Genomic DNA, 18,026 nt, shown 5'->3' with positions numbered 1-18,026 from the left:
CTCACACACTGTCTTTCAAGTTACAGCTTCATCTCTGTACCCAATTGTGAGCGCCTTGTGGGTTTCTGACGCTGACTGTATGTTTGAATATTTCTCGCTGTCCGATTTCTGTGACTATTCACCAAACTTTCCTGTCACACCTTGTATATTGGGTCTGAGTCAGAAGGGTGAGCTTCTCAGGACATCTTTCTTCAGGATTATGAAAGCATCCTTTGGTGATTTCTGAAGCGGCAGTGGTAAAAAGTGCTGTCTCAGACTGAGGGAGGGTAAAAAAAGATTTTCCTCTGAATTGGCTTTGTGATCCTATGTTTTTCATTTGTTCTCTTTTGATGTATCCCATAGTCTTCGTGACACACAGACACACACAGAGAGAGAGGGAGGGAGAGAGGGAGGGAGGGAGATATGCCATAAACTAAATACAGGTGATGATTAACCAATGAAACATTATTGCATTGGATCACAATCCTACAGAAACCTAACAGGTCCTGTCCAGATCTCGGGCTTGCCTGAAACAGCCCTTTGGAAATAGGCCAATGATTACAAATGGTGGTTGCTAAGGATGGTTACAAATAAGGCCTGGCAAAATGACTCTTTCAGTCTCCCCTTAGATGCCAGAGACTTAATTACAATTATACAGGTGCACCTGCCATAGTTTTGTGCATAAATGACCCAGCACACCGCAGCTGAATGCTCTTGACAAAGGTTGCATCAACTCTTCCCGGAAGGATGATTAGGAAGTAAGCGAAGCCTTGAGGCACAACTCTCAACTTGAGGCATAACATTATTTCTTAAATATGCTTAGTTAAGTAATGGCCATGGGAAATGATTTAGAATAATTATAGTAATTTCAGGGCCCTCCAAATTTGTTGTTCTTTAATTATTGTGCGGGGGGAGAGAGAGAGAGAAAAAATGGTTCATCACACTTGGGAGAAAGGCAGAAAAAGTTAAGAGGTCTTATTATTACTATTATTTTACAAAGTCTGATCAAGAGGAATTCTTGCAAATCCTCTTTACTAGACTGGTGAACTTCGAGCTTGGAGGGGGTGGATGCGGCCCTCCATTTCTCTGTATATGACCCTCAAGGTTTAACAATAACTTATAAATTACTGAAACCATCCCTTTGTAATTCCCCTGCTTTCCATAAGCAATTGTTCAAATCTAATTAAGTTTCCATTTCTTTGATCTTTAATAATAATAATAATAATAATACTCAGCCACCCTGGGAGGCTTCCAACAGATATTAGGATACATTAAAATGTCACAGATTAAAAACTTCCCTTCAGATGTCTTCTGAATGTAAGGTAGTTGTTTATCTCTTTGACATGAGATAGCAGGGCGTTCCACAGGGCGGGCACTACTACCAAGAAGGCCCTCTGTCTGGTTCCCTGTAGCTTTGTTTCTCTCAGTGAGGGAACTGCCAGAAGGCCCTTGGTGCTGGATATCAGTGTCCGGGCTGAACAATGGGGGTCGAGACGCTCCTTCAGGTATACAATCTTTGACACTAAAGATTGAATCTGGTATCCTGAGAAGCATGTTGCATGTTCAGACCTAGAGACCTCCCCCCTAAATAAACACACGTTTGACTCAAATTTTCGTTTTGTTTTTTGGCAGAATTTAGGCCACAACTTTATTGATTACAGAAAAGTGAGTGGTTGCATAGGCTCTGGTTCGACTAGCTCCCTGCACCCTTGCAGGTAGCGCTGACCCAGAGCTCCATCATAGGTCAGCCAAGGGTGAACACCTGAGGTAGGTGAAAAGCGCAGGAACAGACTCTGTTCACTCCCCAGATGCTCCCCTGTTTTAAATTGTTTTTCAACGGCTTTTAATCTGTGGGTTTCAAACTTTTGGTTTGGTTTTGTTCTTGCCTCAAATAAAAGGGCATAGGATATGCCTGGGAAGAGAGGAACTGCCTCTGAAGAGAGTTCAGAAACTTCAGCCTGTGCAGAATTCATCCGTCAGGCTGCTCACCGGAGCAAGATTGTTTGAGCATATTCTTCTGATCCTGGCCCAACTGCACTGGCTGCCAATTCGTTTCCAGGCCTAATTCAGAGTGCTGGTTTTGACCTACAATGCCTTAACTGCCTCAGGACCGCAGTACCTCAAGGACCACCTATCTCCACATGAGGTACTATCCAGACTTAGCAATAACCACATGAGACTCTTTAGGCTCAATCTTCCTTCAGAGGCTGTAAAACACCATCAACAGTCAGGGGCGGAGGAAGGGGGTGCGGTGGGGGAGGTCCGCCCTGGCTGTCCCCACTGAGGGGGGGGGTTGACAAAATTCTGGGCGGCACTCACCAAGTGGCCTGCAGTGCGCCCGAGCCACGCATCTCTCCTGGGAGTGACGTGGTGACTTGGACGCCCGCAGGGTATGCACTGCTCTAAATGGTCCACCCGCTGCCTCCCCTCCAGCTGTAGGGCATCTGAGTGGGAGGAGGCAGGCAGACTCCTCGGAGGCCTTGTGGTGTACCCTGCCCTGACTGGCCTGGCCCCACGGGCGGCTGCCCTCACGCCTGGGCACAGGGCACACACGCTGCCCCAAGTGCCCGATCGGCTTGCTCTGCCACTGTCAAGAGCAGACCACCACCCGTCCATCTGGTCTAGGGAACAGTGTGCTAGCAGTGCTTCAATCTTACCTGGACTGAGCTTCAGTTTATTGGCTCTCATCCAGTCCTTTATTGAGGCAGGGCGATAGCCCAGCATATCCACTGCCCCAGCACCAGACATAAAGGTGAAGTAGAATTGAAAGCTCCCAAGGGCACAGGTTATTTAAACTGCCCATCGCCCCTGTTTTTCTCCCTGCTCGGCCAGTTCTTCCGCCCTCTCTCCCTTAGGTTAGGCTCTTTTACAGGTGAAACTTGAAAAATTAGAATATTGTGGAAAGGTTCCTTTCTTTCAGTAATTCAACTTAAAATGTGAAACTAATATATGAGATAGACTCATGACATGCAAAGCGAGATATGTCAAGCCTTTCTTTGTTATAATTGTGATGATTGTGGCATACAGCTGATGGGAACCCCAAATTAACAATCTCAACTTTGGGGTTTTCATCAGCTGTGTGCCATAATCATCACAAGTATAACAAGCAAAGGCTTGACATATCTCGCTTTGCATGTCATGAGTCTATCTCATATATTAAACTCCAGTAGCTAATGAAAACAATTGCTTACATAAATGGACTTTTCCACGATATTCTAATTTTTCGAGTTTCACCTGTATAGTGACCAATTTTCTTCAAGAGACAGCAATTTTGTTTAACCTCTGAAACACATATTACTCAGTAATTCATTTTTAGCCAAAGTGCAATGCAGCTCCTCCAGTAATATTGCTGATGGATCTTCATATGTGACTGTTTCAAGCTGACATAACTTTTTGTGTTATTTCCTATTTTTTATTTATTTATTTTTTTGTTAAAGTGGGAGAAGCACCAAACAATGGATCTGGGTGAGGCCGTAATGTGGTATCCATCTATCTCATACAGTGTAACGTATAAAATTGGTACTATTGAATTAAGCAAATTTGCCAAAGATTTTTTTTTTTTTTAAAAAAAGGTATTCTGCTTCGGTCCCTTCTTTAATTCTATGCAGACTCCAATCATATCGCCTTAACGTATATTTTCTGCTTCTTCTAACCCAGGGGTAGCCAACCTAATGCTCGGGGGCCAGATGCGGCCCAATCGCCTTCTCAGTCCGGCCCGCGGACGGTCTGGGAATCAGCGTGTTTTTACATGAGTAGAATGTGTCCTATTATTTAAAATGCATCTCTGGGTTATTTGTGGGGCATAGGCATTTGTTCATCCCCCCCCCAAAAAAAAAATAGTCCGCCCCCCCATGGTCTGAGGGACGGTGGACCGGCCCACGGCTGAAAAAGGTTGCTGACCCCTGTTCTAACCTAATTTTTAATGCCTGCATTCTCTTTTAAAAATTTCCTTAGAGTTTTTTCCTTTAATTATAACCTGAATCATAGCTTTTGATTCAATTTTGGTGCTATTATCCAGGCAGGTTCTCAGATCAGCTGCGTGTGTGTGTGTGTGTGTGTGTGTGTGTGTAAAGGTGCCATTAGTTTCAATTACTGGTAATGTTTTTTTGAAGGGAGACCTGTTGTTCTTTAAATTGTTGTTTCAAATATATATTTCCTTCAATAGCTTTATCATATGACTTTGTTCCCATGGATGCCCTAATTACCTCAACATCTCAAGTCATTTCAAGCATACCTTTATTTTCCCTTTGAGTCTTCAGGCAAAAATAAGAAGTTAGATATTGTGCTTTGAGAGAAATATTAGATGATATTCCCTGTTTCCATTGCATGACTTTTTTAAAAAAATAGAACTTCCTTTGGTCTGAACTCATTATAGACAACAAGCTTTGCACTGGAAGAAAAACTCACTCTCAATACAGTTTTATTGTGCTTTTAATTCTGTTGGGAAACCCAGCCAGCAGGGTGGGGTATAATTAATATATTATTATTATTATTATTATTATTATTATTATTATTATTATTATTATTATTATTATTATTATTTCCCACCTGGCCATGCCTCCTCTTCATTTTGCACTGACCAATGGTAGGAATGGCTTTACTATATATGATCAGCTCTTAGATGCTTACAAAAAAAGTACATACTTTAGCATACCCAGGAATTCTGCTTTATATACAGTGATACCTCGACTTACGAATTTAATCCTTTCCGAATGCACATTCGTAGGTCAAAAAAATTGTAAGTCGAAAAAAGCGATTTCCCCATAGGAATGCATTGGAAATGAAAAATTCAGAAAAATTTGTAAGTCGAGTAAACACCATCTAAAACCGCCAACGGATGTCCATTTGTAAGTCGAAAAATTCATATGTCGAGTAATTTGTAAGTCGAGGTACCACTGTATGCAAGCCACAGACAGATTATTTTTGGGGTGCGGTAGTAGCCCTGTTTTACCTCATAAACATCATCTGAAAAAGAACAGCAAGGAACTGGGAATTTTGATGCAATAAAGGCTTTATTTCGAAAGAGAAGACACACACAATCCCACAGTTTGAATTTTCAGGAAATACAGATGTGCAAAATCGGACACCACTTGAAGGTTAACAAGGCAATGGGGACACTGAAATGTGGTGGTGTTTTTTTAATGGTAACATGAAGCAACATGTAACAACACAGAGGACTAGCACCTGCAAACACTGAGTAGATTGTATTTGAAAAGCCTGTTAAACAATGTCACTACGTTTTAATAAATAGCCCACACTGGTTGTTTTGGAACTGAGGAGATGAGCAGCAATGAACAGGTGTCACCTTCGCCTTACAATTATAGCTATGGAGGAGCATTGGATTTCATGCATGCCACATTTCTCAGCTCAAACAGGGCAGGAGTGAGGCCACACAAGTGATATTCTTGCCCTTAGAACATGACTCAGAATCCAGAGTGTTGCAGTATGGTGGATGACAGGTGTGGATGAGTTTCCCAGTAGATGTGAAAAGGGGTTCTTGAAGGTAGAAGTTTCAACTCCTGGGTTGTACAAGTTGAACATACATTTCTAGAAAGCACATCTACACATTCAGTAGATGTAACATATTGATTTCTTTCTCTGCGTTCTTCATCATATACATTCTGTGGACAGTGGTTTTGGGATTTAGAATCTCTGGCATGGGCTGCATCCACTCTGGTATCCGGACTGGAGTTTCTGCGAATAGATGCTTGCAGAGCTCAGACGGGAGGCTATGCCACCAGAGAAGGAGTTGTATCCCCCACGGCTTGCACCTTCATGGTAGGGAATCATGCGAGCACAAGGGTTGCATTGCTCAATGCCAAAGGGTTGGTCGGGGCAGTACAGAGCTGGCCCGGGGATGGTCAGGACAAAGGGAGGTGGCTGAATCGTGACTGTGGAGGCAGGGCAGCTGGCGAAGCATTGGTTATATTGTGCAGACATCTTGGCTGAACTGGTTTCGTGGATCTGAAGGGACACATACAGGTGGGAAATGGATGAAATGCACATGATTAAGAAATGAATGAATTTCACAGTGTTCAGGTTCATCAACAGACATTTATGAAGGTGCAAAACTTCAGAGGTGAAAAAACAAACTAATAATGGATTAGGGCCACATTGCACAGTAAAGGACCCCTGGATGCTTATGTCCAGTCAAAGGCAACTATGGGGTTGTGGCTCTCATCTCGCTTTCAGGCCGAAGGAGCCGGCGTTTGTCCACAGACAGCTTTCTGGGTCATGTGGTCAGTATGACTAAACTGCTTCTGGTGCAATGGGACACTGTGATGGAAACCAGAGTGCACGGGAACACTATTTACCTTCCAACTGCAATGGTACCTATTTATCTACTAGCACTGGTGTGCTTTTGAACTGCTAGGTTGGCAGGAGCTGGGACAGAGCAACGGGAGCTCACCCTGTTGCAGGGATTTGAACCACCAACCTTCAGATCGGCCAGCCCAAGAGGCTCAGTAGTTTAGACCACAGTGCCACCCACATCCCTATATTGTATAATACTGATGAAACAAATTGATGGACATAAGGAGCCCTGTTGCTTCAGACCATTGGCCCTACCCATCCAACAACCTGCTCTTATAGTAGCCAACCAGATGCCAATGGGAAGCTGGAAAGGAGAACCTGAGTGCAGTAGCAAATCACTCCATTTGTGGTTCCCAGCAACTGGCACACAGAGGGTTAATGGCTTTGACAATGGATGCTGAATGTAGGCATTGTGGCCAGCAGCCACTGGTACCATTATCCTCCACAAAGCCAACATCAGTCTACCTTAGTCCTACTCAGCATAGGCCCACTGATTATTTAACATGAACAATTTAGGTCTGGGATGGTGTCCTTCTGATGTTGTGGACTACAGCTCCCACCAACCCAAGCCACCTTGGCCAATTGCCAAGGAAACCGGGTTTGTAGTTCAAAGCATCCAGAGATCACCATGTACAGGTGAAACTCGAAAAATTAGAATATTTTGGAAAAGTCCATTTATGCAAGCAATTGTTTTCATTGGCTACTGGAGTTTAATATATGAGATAAACTCATGACATGCAAAGTGAGATATGTCAAGCCTTTGTTTGTTATAATTGTGATGATTATGGCGTACAGATGATGAGAACCCCAAAATTGAAATTGTTAATTTGGGGTTCTCATCAGCTGTACGCCATAATCACCACAATTATAACAAATAAAGGCTTGGCATATCTCGCTTTGCATGCCATGAGTCTATCTCATATATTAGTTTCACATTTTAAGTTGAATTACTGAAAGAAATGAACCTTTCCACGATATTCTAATTATTTGAGTTTGGCCTATTTTCAATATAACTTAATTAGAGCACATTTTCCATCATAATAGCCTATTGGAAACCTGCCACCAAGAGCTTGACCAGCTATTTCTAATCATTATTGACTGCATTTCATTGACGCTCACCTTCCACTCAACGATACACAACTATCCCTAGACTCTGTGTGAGCATCACCACCATCCCAAGATATTACTAGTAGCATCTGCGCTGATCATCTTAACCTTCCTCCTCAAAACGGGTAATAAATCTGCAACAAAGAGGAGAGCACCTCAACAGAAAAAGATGTGGCTCTGAAAGGGTTAATCCTTCTTCATCATTTCCACCTACTAACCAGCAGAGAGAACAAATATTAGGTGTTGAACTATTCTGATGAGCCAGAATTTATTCATGTTTTAATTAACGAAAAGGCAAGCTGGGGAGAAGGAAATCGCCGATAGGCTTGGTAGAAGTTAAAACGTATTCCATCATAACTTACCAACTCTGCAGTGAAAAGAACTCAAGTGGAGAGTCTCTGCGCTGAAGGAGTCGAGTGTTGTTGCTACGTCTCTTCGGGGTTTTTATAGACGGTTTCCAAGAAGATGATGCATTTTGTTTTCACAAAGTTCTAATCTATTGCCAAATGCATGTTTTCCCCATGAGTTAACACCCAAGTAGTTTCAAGGAGTGTTTTCACTATTCTCTTCATCACTGCTAATGTTTCACCTTATAGGTGGGGTTCTGTCTGCGGAAATTGCTATGGGTCAATTTTTTTCAAACGCGGTTTTGGGGTGTGGGGAGTTCGCTTTTTCTCAAGTTCAATCTTATCCAAACTGACCAAGTCTTCTACTATTCTTATTTTTTGGGTGGGGGCCGGGTGGAGAAAAACAGCCAAGGATTTTCCGTGGTAGGGGAAGGAGTTCTGAAGGAGTTATGAAAAAAAACAAAAATCACAGATTGGGGGTTCACATATGTATTTAATGACTAAGGAGGTTGTATTGTGATTATCATAGATCTAGGCTCAGACACAATTCTCGTCGGGATCTGGAGAAGATGCTAGCCAGATTTCCATGATTCAAAGATATCAAAAGGCAAAAGGCTTACTCTTTGCCTAATAGATCTTGTCCACCCATGGAACACGGGCAATAAATTCGTTTTGGCTTTACCTTCTCTTTGTTTTAACTTGTAAATTTTCAAGCAAAGATAACAAAGATACTAATTCACAATGTTGTTCTATGCATGCTTTAATAGAGTTGTAATTGAGTTTAAGAAGTATTTTAGTTTTTATGTAGAATTTAAATGTATTAATTTTCTTCTTCTTTCTTTTTATTTTATTAGAGAATTAGAGAATTTTATTAGAGGTTTTTAACATATTAAGCAAAATCTTTTTATAGAAATATATTTAAAAACAACACATCAAAGGAAAAGAATAATGTAAAAATATATAAAATGCAACCATCATGACCCTCATGGAGGCGCAGGTTAATTCTGCGTCCAGGGAGGCTGTCTACCAGCTCCATCTGGTACGCAGGCTGAGACCCTACCTGCCCGCGGACTGTCTCGCCAGAGTGGTGCACGCTCTGGTTATCTCCCGCTTGGACTGCCGCAACACACTCTACGTGGGGCTACCTTTGAAGGTGACCCGGAAACTACAACTAATCCAGAATGCTGCAGCTAGACTGGTGACTGGGAGCACCCGCCGGGACCACATAACACCGGTCCTGAGATATCTACATTGGCTCCCAGTACGTTTCCGAGCACAATTCAAAGTGTTGGTGTTGACCTTTAAAGCCCTAAACGGCCTGGGTCCCATAAACCTGAAGGAGTGTCTCCACCCCCATCATTCAGCCTGGACACTGAGATCCAGCGCCGAGGGCCTTCTGGTGGTTCCCACATTGTGAGAGGTGAAGTTATAGGGAATCAGACAGAGAGCCTTTTTGGTAGTGGCGCCCACCCTGTGGAACACACTTCCATCAGATGTCAAAGAAATAAGCAGCTATCCTATTTTTAAGAGACATCTGAAGGCAGCCCTGTTTAGGGACTTTTTAATATCTAACGCTGTATTGTTTTAACATTCGTTTGGGAGCCGCCCAGAGTGGCTGGGGAAGCCCAGCCAGATGGGCGGGGTACAAATAAATTATTATTATTATTATTATTATTATTATTATTATTATTATTATTATTATTACAGTGCTACCTTGCTTCTCAAACTCAATCCATTCTGGAAGTCTGTTCGACTTCCAAAATGTTCAAAAAACAAAGGTGCATTTTCTGATTGGCTATTTGGCCCCGTAAACAATGTCGACAGCCGAATCGGATGTTCGGCTTCCGAAAAATGTTCACAAACCGGAACATTTACTTCTGGGTTTGCGGAATTTGTGAGCCAATTTGTTTGTCAGCTGAGCCGTTCGGGAACCAAAGTACCACTGTCATTTTGTTTTATGAGGATCATGAATATTGTATTTTATATTTTCTTTTTTATTATGTATCTATATATGGCCCTCTGTCACCATTTCACCTCAATCTTCCATCCATATACCAAGAGTTGAATCCCCCCCCCCCATTTCCCACCTAGGAGGTCTCCCCCCGTTCCTCAGCCTCACACCCTGAGAAAACCCAATATGATCTTTTTCTCTCCCTCTTTTGATGTGCCACATGGTCTTAACTCAACACATGTGCCATGCACATTCTTGTTTCATAGTCTTACAGAAATCTAACCGGGCAAGTCTAGCCCTCTCGGGCTTGTCTGCAACAGCCCTTTGGAAGCAGGCCAGTGATTACAAACGATGTTTGCTAATGATGGTTACAAGTAATGGCTGGCAAGTGGCCCATCGACTCTCCCCTTTGATGCCAGAGACGTAATGGAAGTTAAACATGTGTACCTGCCATCAGTTTTGCATGAATGACCCAGCATGTCACAGCTGGGTGCTCTTGACAAGGCTTCCATCAACCCTCCTGGAAACAGAACGATCAGAAAGTAAACAAACCTTGGGAAATAACGTTGTTTCTTGGCTTGAACGTTATTTCTTCACTAAGCAATAGCCGCAGAATATGACATGGAGTAATTATAGCCATTTCAAGCCCTAGCAATTTACTGTGGTTCGCTAAATACAGTTCCATGCAGAACACCCTGGAGGCTGGCAGAAAGAGTCTACTGAAAATGAATTATTTCAGTTCCTCTTGGTCAGATTGGTGCACTTCAAGCCTGGTGTGTGTGTGTGTGAATGCAGCTCTCTAGGTCTCACTATCTGGCTTCCCCTGACCACATGCCTCACTTGTCCTGCTACACACACACACACACACACCACACACACACACCACACGTGTGTTTGGATGCAACGTGTTCTTGAACTCAGAGAAGGGTATAGAATCATAGTCAAAGACTTGTCGAGCTGGAAGGGACTCTGAGGATCATCTAGTCCAGGCATGTACAACAGGTAGATCATGATCTACCGGTAGATTACTGGGCATCTGTGGTAGATCACCAGTAGATCAGTGGCTCCCTCCAAAGAAGCTAAAAAACTTTGGCTCAACATCTTTGCCCTGCACCCCTAAAATGACCTGAACCACAAAAAATAGGGCTTTCCTTCCTAAAAAAAACCTCAATGTCGCTTTCCTCTTCCCTAAAGAAGCTCAACAACTTTTATCGTGAACCCCCCAAAACAGGGCTTTCCTTCCTTAAAAAAAGCTCAACAAAAAGGGGTAGATCACTGCCAGTTTTTAACTCAGTGAGTAGATTGCAGTCTCTTGGAAGTTGGCCACCCCTGATCTAGTCCATGGGTAGGCAAACTAAGGCCCAGGGGCTGGATCCGGCTCAATCACCTTCTAAATCCAGCCTGCGGATGGTCCGGGAATCAGCGTGTTTTTACATGAGTAGAATGTGTGCTTTTATTTAAAATGCATCTCTGGGTTATTTGTGGGGCATAGGAATTTGTTCACCCCCCAAAAAAAAAATAGTCTGCCCTGCCAAGGTCTGAGGAACAGTGGACCACCCCCCCTGCTGAAAACATTTGCTGACCCCTGTGCCTAGTCCAATCCCCTGCAATGCTGGAATCTCAGCTAAAGCATCCTTGACACATGGACACACCCAACCTCTGCTTAAAAACTTCCAATGAAGAAGAGCCCACATCCTTTCAAGGGAGCCTATTCCACTGTGAACAGTTCTTTGTTCAGAAAGTTCTCCCTGATGTTAGTCAGAATCTCCTTTCTTCTAAATTGAAGCCATTTGTTTGAGTCCTCCCCTCCAGAGCAGAAGGCAAAGCTTGCTCCATCCTCCATTTGAGAGCCTTTGAGATATTTGAAGATGACTATCGTGTCTCAGTCTCCTTGAGAGCCAATGTGGTGTAGTGGTAAGAGCGGTAGACTCGTAATCTGGGGAACCGGGTTCGCGTCTCCGCTCCTCCACATGCAGCTGCTGGGTGACCTTGGGCTAGTCACACTTCTTTGAGTCTCTCAGCCCCACTCACCCACAGAGTGTTTGTTGTGTGGGGGGGGAGGGAAAGGAGAATGTTAGCCGCTTTGAGACTCCTTCAGGTTGTGATAAAGCGGGGATATCAAATCCAAACGCCTCCTCCTCCTCCTCTTCTTCTTCTTCTTCTTCTCTTCTTCTCTTCTTCTTTTCTTCTTCTTTCGTCTTCTTGCCAAATTAAAACATAGCCAGCAACTTCAAAACCATTCCCATAAGGCTTGTTTTCCAGACCCTTATTCCATCTTGGTTTGCTCTCCTCTGTACATATTCCAGCTTTGTCATATCCTTCTTAAAACTGTGGTGCCCAGAAACTGGACACAGTATTCATAGCGTGGTCTAACCAAGGCAGAATAGAGTCAGTACTTCCTTCCTTGTTGTGGACAATATATGTCTGTTGATGTAAGTGTATTTAGAAACGAGCCCGACTTAGCAAAGGTAAAATCTACATGTTCGCTGCCCCACTTTTTGCGTCGTAGATTGGCTTACCACTGGCATGTTCCCCTAGGCCCACAGTAACGTGCCTTCATCTCACTTAAAACTTTCTTACCAAATGGGTAGATTCATCTGTCTCAAGAGACAATGGAGTCTATCGCCAGTGGTGAAGTCAAAACGCTGGAGAAGCATAGTGCCTGTTGTGGTTGCAGAGGCTGGTAATTTTTGTAACTGTTGCCTCCTGTGTTGTTTTTGCTGCATCAGCAGCACCGAAGTGACCTCTCTGGGGTGCAAGCCTGGACATTATGTATTGAGGTCCTGGGCTGCCAAGAAGGCAAGACCCCCCCTCTAGGCCTCACTGATGTGGTCCAAAGCAAAACAGAGCAATACATTTGCCTGCAGAAAGTTCCTCTATTCCCATCACAGAACAACAATTCCCCGAGTTCCTGGTCAAGCAGTATTTATCATTCCACTGCACTGGGAATTGTAGCTCTGTGGGGGGAATAGACATATCCTGATGAATCTCATCAACTGTAATAAACTACAGCTCCCATAATTCTTTGGGGCAGCCATGACTGTTTGAAATGGTATCAGTTACAGGTAGGTAGCTGTGTTGGTCTGCCATAGTCAAAACAAAATAAAAAATAAAAATTCCTTCCAGTAGCACCTTAGAGACCAACTAAGTTTGTTATTGGTATGAGCTTTCGTGTGCATTCCTCGGATGAAAATTGGGACATTTTGTTTCGCATCAGAGAGCTTCTCCTGCAGTCAAATACTCTATATACATCCGTCACGTTGAGCAAATTAAACTTCTCAGAAAGGTATCTGCAGAGTGTACATGCACACGAAAGCTCATACCAAGAACAAACTTAGCTGGTCTCTAAGATGCTACTGGAAGGAATTTATTATTATTTTTATTTTGTTTTAAAATGGTATCGTAGTGCTTTATATTTGCGGTGTTGATATGACCTTCAACAGTTAGGAGGGTTTGTGAGGTGTTTTTTCCCTCCTTTTTTTTTTAAAGCAACTGATAGGTAATAAATCTGAAACTAAAAAATTCTGCATAGTATAAATGGTCTTCATTGCTTACCTGGAAAATAACAGTGAAGGGAGGGAACCTCAAAGCTCGTATCGCAAGACATGTAGCTTAAGGGAAGGGCCATAGCATCAGTTGTAGAGCATCTGCTTTGCACGCACAAGTTCACAAGTTCAATCCTCGGCATCTCCAAGGTAGGGCTGGGTAAAGGCTCCGGCCTGAAACCCCAGAAGCCACTCCCAGTCAGTGTAGACAATACCGTTCCTCAGTTTCCTATGGAAACTGGCGCCCATTGAAGGCAAGTGAAGAGGACAGAGATGTGAGAGAAATAAATATTGGAAAGAAAATCCCATGCAACGTGCTATGGGTGGAGAAAGGGCCTTCAGCCAGGTGTCATAGTTTGAGAGGTGGTGTTTCAGGCTTTTATGGTATGTGCACAGAAGTCTTGCAAATACCAAGGGAGTCCCTCTTTTGATCTATGGAATGTGGGTGAGCACCAGTAACGCCCCCAGTGATGCGTACTTCAAGGATCTATGGTTTCATTTAGTGTCTCCTGTGTGCAGTTAGGTCCATTTTGGGTTCTCTAAGGTCACATTCATGCCATGAAAAAGCAAGAAGGACCTATGTTCCATACCTTCGACATTCTGGATGAAAATTGGGACATTTGTTTCGCATCGAGAGCATCCCCTGCAGTCAATACCTTATACATCTGTCACGTTGAGCAAATTAAAACTTCTCAGCCTAACCTCACCTCACAGGATTGTTGTAAAGAAACAATGTGTGAGGGAAAGGTTTGTGTACAACACCTTCAATACACAAAATGGAATGAAATAAAATTCCAGCTGTATATGCTGCCTTGAGTCCCTGTCAGGGGGAAAGGCAGGAGATAATTATGACAGTGATAATGATAATAATGGAAACTGTGAGAATGATCAGGAATATGCCAGAAAAGTAAATCTTTGAACTCACGGGGGACTTACTTGAGAGTAAAATATGCTTAGGATTGCAGTGTAAGACTGCACAACCTTTACCCAGTTACAGATACCTGGGAGTAAGTTTCAGGCACTCCAAACTTCCCAAAGAGCAAAACGTGTGGGTCACCCTCATGGTTTCTGTGCCTTGATGTAGAAAGACCTGGTTGCATTCCCAGGGCCTCAAACTCATGAGACTATGTGTGACACGTTACAGCCTCTGCACTCTTTAGGAAATGTATAAGCTCCCAATTAGCTATAGATAGATAGATGAGAGATAGATAGATAGATAGATAGATAGATAGATAGATATAGATAGATAATATAATAATAAATAGATAGATGATAGATGATAGATGATAGATGATAGATGATAGATGATAGATAGATGATAGATGATAGATGATAGAAGATAGATGATAGATAGATAGAAGATAGATAGATAGATAGATAGATAGATAGATGATAGATAGATGATAGATAGATAGATAGATAGATGATAGATGGAGATGATGATAGATAGATGATAGATAGAGTAGATGACAGTGATATATTTTGCCTTGCTTATGAAATGTAATTTAACAGAAAACAATTGCTGTAATTAGAAAGTGAAGGAAGGAAGAATCAGTAAAGGAGGGGAAGAACAAAGGAAGAAAAAAAGGGTAAGAGGAGAAAGAGAGGAAAGGGGAAAAAACCAGGAAAGGAAAATGAGGGGTAGATGAGAGAGAGAAAGTGAAGATGAAGGGAAGGGGAAATAAAGAAGAGGAAAGGAAGAAAGAGGAGATGGAAGAAGGAAGGAGTAAAGAAATGGAGAGATAAGGAAGGGAAAGTGGGAGAGGTAGAAAAGGGAGGCGGACTGGGCAAAGGAGAAAAGGAAAGGAGAAAAGGGGGGGGGGAGAAAGTGAGAGGAAATACAGATGCTCCCATGAGAATCCCACTCTCCCGACTCAAGCTCCCCAGAAAATGATATTCAGAGGCATAGTGTCTCCAGTGGTGGAGGAGGAGGTATAGTGATCATGGCAAGTAGACATTGAAAACTTCATCCTGCACCAGATGGGGGATTCGAGCTCCACAAATTTTGGTAGCCTTATCTTTAGACCATTGAGAACATAAGACTATCCCTTGTCAGCCAAACTAAAGGCCTATCCTGTTCTCACTGTGGCCAACCAGATGCCCCTGGGGAGACGACTAGCACGGCTCCCTAATACTCTGTCAGTTTGTTAATGTCAACAAACAGGGGAAAGTGGAAAGAATTCACAACACATGTGCACACTCACAGGCACACAAGACATTACAAATGATATAAAAATATTTGCGTTGAGAACAACCAATTGTGAGCAATTAAAAATATGTGTGTTAGCGAGAGAGAGAGAGAGAGAGAGATGTTTACTATTACTACTACTATCCATATCACTGATGATATTATTTTCTTCAAAGATCTGAAACTATATCAGGAAGAACACGTGTATAGTCAAGCTAAGTCTCTAGATCTGGCACAGAATCTGATTTATAACCATCTTGATACAATCACATTATTGGCTATGTTTATGTGCAGCCATCACCTGCAATAAATATATCTAGTCTTCACAGAACACTTTCCTTCCTCTTGAATTTTTCAGGTGTTATTCCACCACCTCCCCAACAAAAGAACCACAAAATGTTGTCGTTGTTGTTTGCAGTTCTACCTGTGGAACTAACAAAACCAACACCCCAAATCACCTTTGAAACACTTGACCCATATCACTAACAGGACCCCACCTATGAGGCAATGGGGTGAAACATCAACAATGAGGAGGAAGAGTTACGAATCATGATGTCACTCCTTGAAACCAGTTGAGTGTTACTCAAGGAAAAATTGCCTTTGGAAATTAATTAGAATCTGATGCATCATCATCATCTCAGGAACCATATAAAAACCCAGAGGACACTGAGGAACCTCATCAGATTCCCTCAGCACAGAGACACTCCATTTGAGATCTTGCAGAAACTGGTAAGTTTAGCTGAGATACTTGGGAAAGCGTATTGGTGGCTTTGAATTTTATCAAGTTATCATTTAGTAATGTGTTAATTTGTCATCTACCTGGTTTTCTCTCTCCCTCTCTCTTGGGGTAGCCAACCTTTTTCCCTCTAGGAGTTGTGGATTACAACTCCCATCAGTCCTAGCAAGCATATCCAATGATCAGGGCTTATGAGAATTGTAGCCTCAGGAAAATTGAAGGGGTGTGTGTGTGTGTGTGTGTGAGAGAGAGAGAGAGAGAGAGAGAGAGAGGAGAGAGAGAGAGAGAGAGAGAGAGAGAGAGAGAGAGAGAGAGAGAGAGAATGCTTATCTATCTATCTAATAGATTTCATATCTACTATTCAGCAAATGGTCCCAGGGTGGTTCTCAGCAATAAAATCTATGATTATACTAAAATATTGATTAGGTCCCCTTTAATGTTTAACATAATATTCCAGTTTATTTTCTTTATTTTTGTTGGGTTGCATCCAACTAAGTTATATTCAAAGTGCGTCCACTGAAATTAATGGACCTGGGAGAATCATTTCCATTAGTTAAAATGGATTTCCTCTAAGTAGAACTGTTGGCTACAGCTCATCATTTTTCTTCCATCACTGAATTAGGCACTATTGCAGTCAGTTCACCAGTTCCTTCCCTAATTTTCCTGTATACCTCGCCAACTGCTGTTGATTCTTCAATGTCTTTTGGAAAATTGAACATGCCACTTTGAGATTCAATTATTATTCACCCTTGTACACTTTTATCTACTCCTGCCCTGTTGTGTCCTTTCAGATCCACACAACCAGTTCAGCAAATATGTCTGCCCAGTGGAACCAATGCTTCGCCAGCTGCCCTGCCTCCACCGTCACAATTCAGCCACCTCCCTTCGTCCTGACCATCCCAGGGCCAGCTCTCTACTACTGCCCTGACCAACCCTTTGGCATTGAGCAATACAACCCTTGCGCTCGTATGGTTCCATACCATGAGGGGGGGCGCCGTGGTGGATACAGCTCCTTCTACAGTGGTCCAGCCTCTGGTCTGAGCTCATCGAGCATCTATTCCAAAAGATTTGTGTCAAGAAGTGAGGGTGGATGCAACTCTTGCCAGTGATATTGAAGCTCTGAAGACCTCTATCCACGTAATGAATATGTTGAGGATCATGGACTAAGAAATCAAGAGATTGGCTCCATTGAATTTGTAGGCATGGTTTCTAGAAATGTATGTTTAACATGTACATGCCATTGTGTTATAAGCTAGTGATTTTCAAAACCTTTAAACCATCAAGGCCCTGTTCTACCTTGCTGTGAATCGCCTGTGCATCTGTCAAGAACAAGTATTGCATCAATGAGCATTCTTCTTCGGTTCTTCTTGGGCCCTGAAGAGGTCCTGTTTGCTCTGCTGGAGCTCACAGGGAGGCAATGTTCCTCCATGGCTACAGATTTTGGGAGACAAGCATGGACAAACTATGTGCCAACATCTATAGATCTCCTTGTGAAAATCCTGATTGAATTTTTGATCAATCACCATTTGTAAACCACTGTTGTGGGCTACTTCTGTAAATAAAAAAAAATACACCAGAAATCAGAAAACAAGCTCCATTGCACATGGCACATTCAAAACCATCTTCAACTGAAGGCAGATGGGTCCTCCATGTAGCAACATGGTGATGTATTGTCCTATTGCTGTTCCATGAGTTCAGTGTATAGCTGTTTCTGATTTTGATGTTTTGTGCAAACCTGAGACTTCAAACTGTGGATCTCCCTTTCCTTTCAAAATAAAGCCTTTATTGCACCGTCATTCCTGATTTCCTTATTGTTGCATATGTTCATGTTAATTATAATTGAAAAGTGGGTCTCCTCTGG

General features: G+C 42.7%; 1 protein-coding gene across 1 annotated transcript; it reads left to right on the top strand.

The window, feature by feature from the left end:
- Window positions 1-688: 688 nt before the first annotated feature.
- On the top strand, window positions 689-17,675 carry LOC117061848 (scale keratin-like). Its single transcript, XM_033174829.1, has 3 exons — window positions 689-737; window positions 16,071-16,158; window positions 16,957-17,675. The coding sequence occupies exons 1-3, from the start codon at window positions 727-729 to the stop codon at window positions 17,272-17,274; spliced, it is 417 nt and encodes a 138-aa protein (XP_033030720.1). The 5' UTR covers window positions 689-726; the 3' UTR covers window positions 17,275-17,675.
- Window positions 17,676-18,026: the final 351 nt, after the last annotated feature.

This window comes from Lacerta agilis, chromosome 17, assembly GCF_009819535.1.
Source record: "Lacerta agilis isolate rLacAgi1 chromosome 17, rLacAgi1.pri, whole genome shotgun sequence".
Lineage (NCBI taxonomy): Eukaryota > Metazoa > Chordata > Lepidosauria > Squamata > Lacertidae > Lacerta > Lacerta agilis.
Note: the sequence above shows the minus strand (reverse complement) of the source record. Positions and strands in the feature narration are given on the sequence as shown.

Coding starts and splice junctions, on each gene's coding strand:
- LOC117061848 (XM_033174829.1), top strand. Junction 16,159..16,956: donor TTGAGATCTTGCAGAAACTG/GTAAGTTTAGCT, acceptor GTGTCCTTTCAG/ATCCACACAACCAGTTCAGC.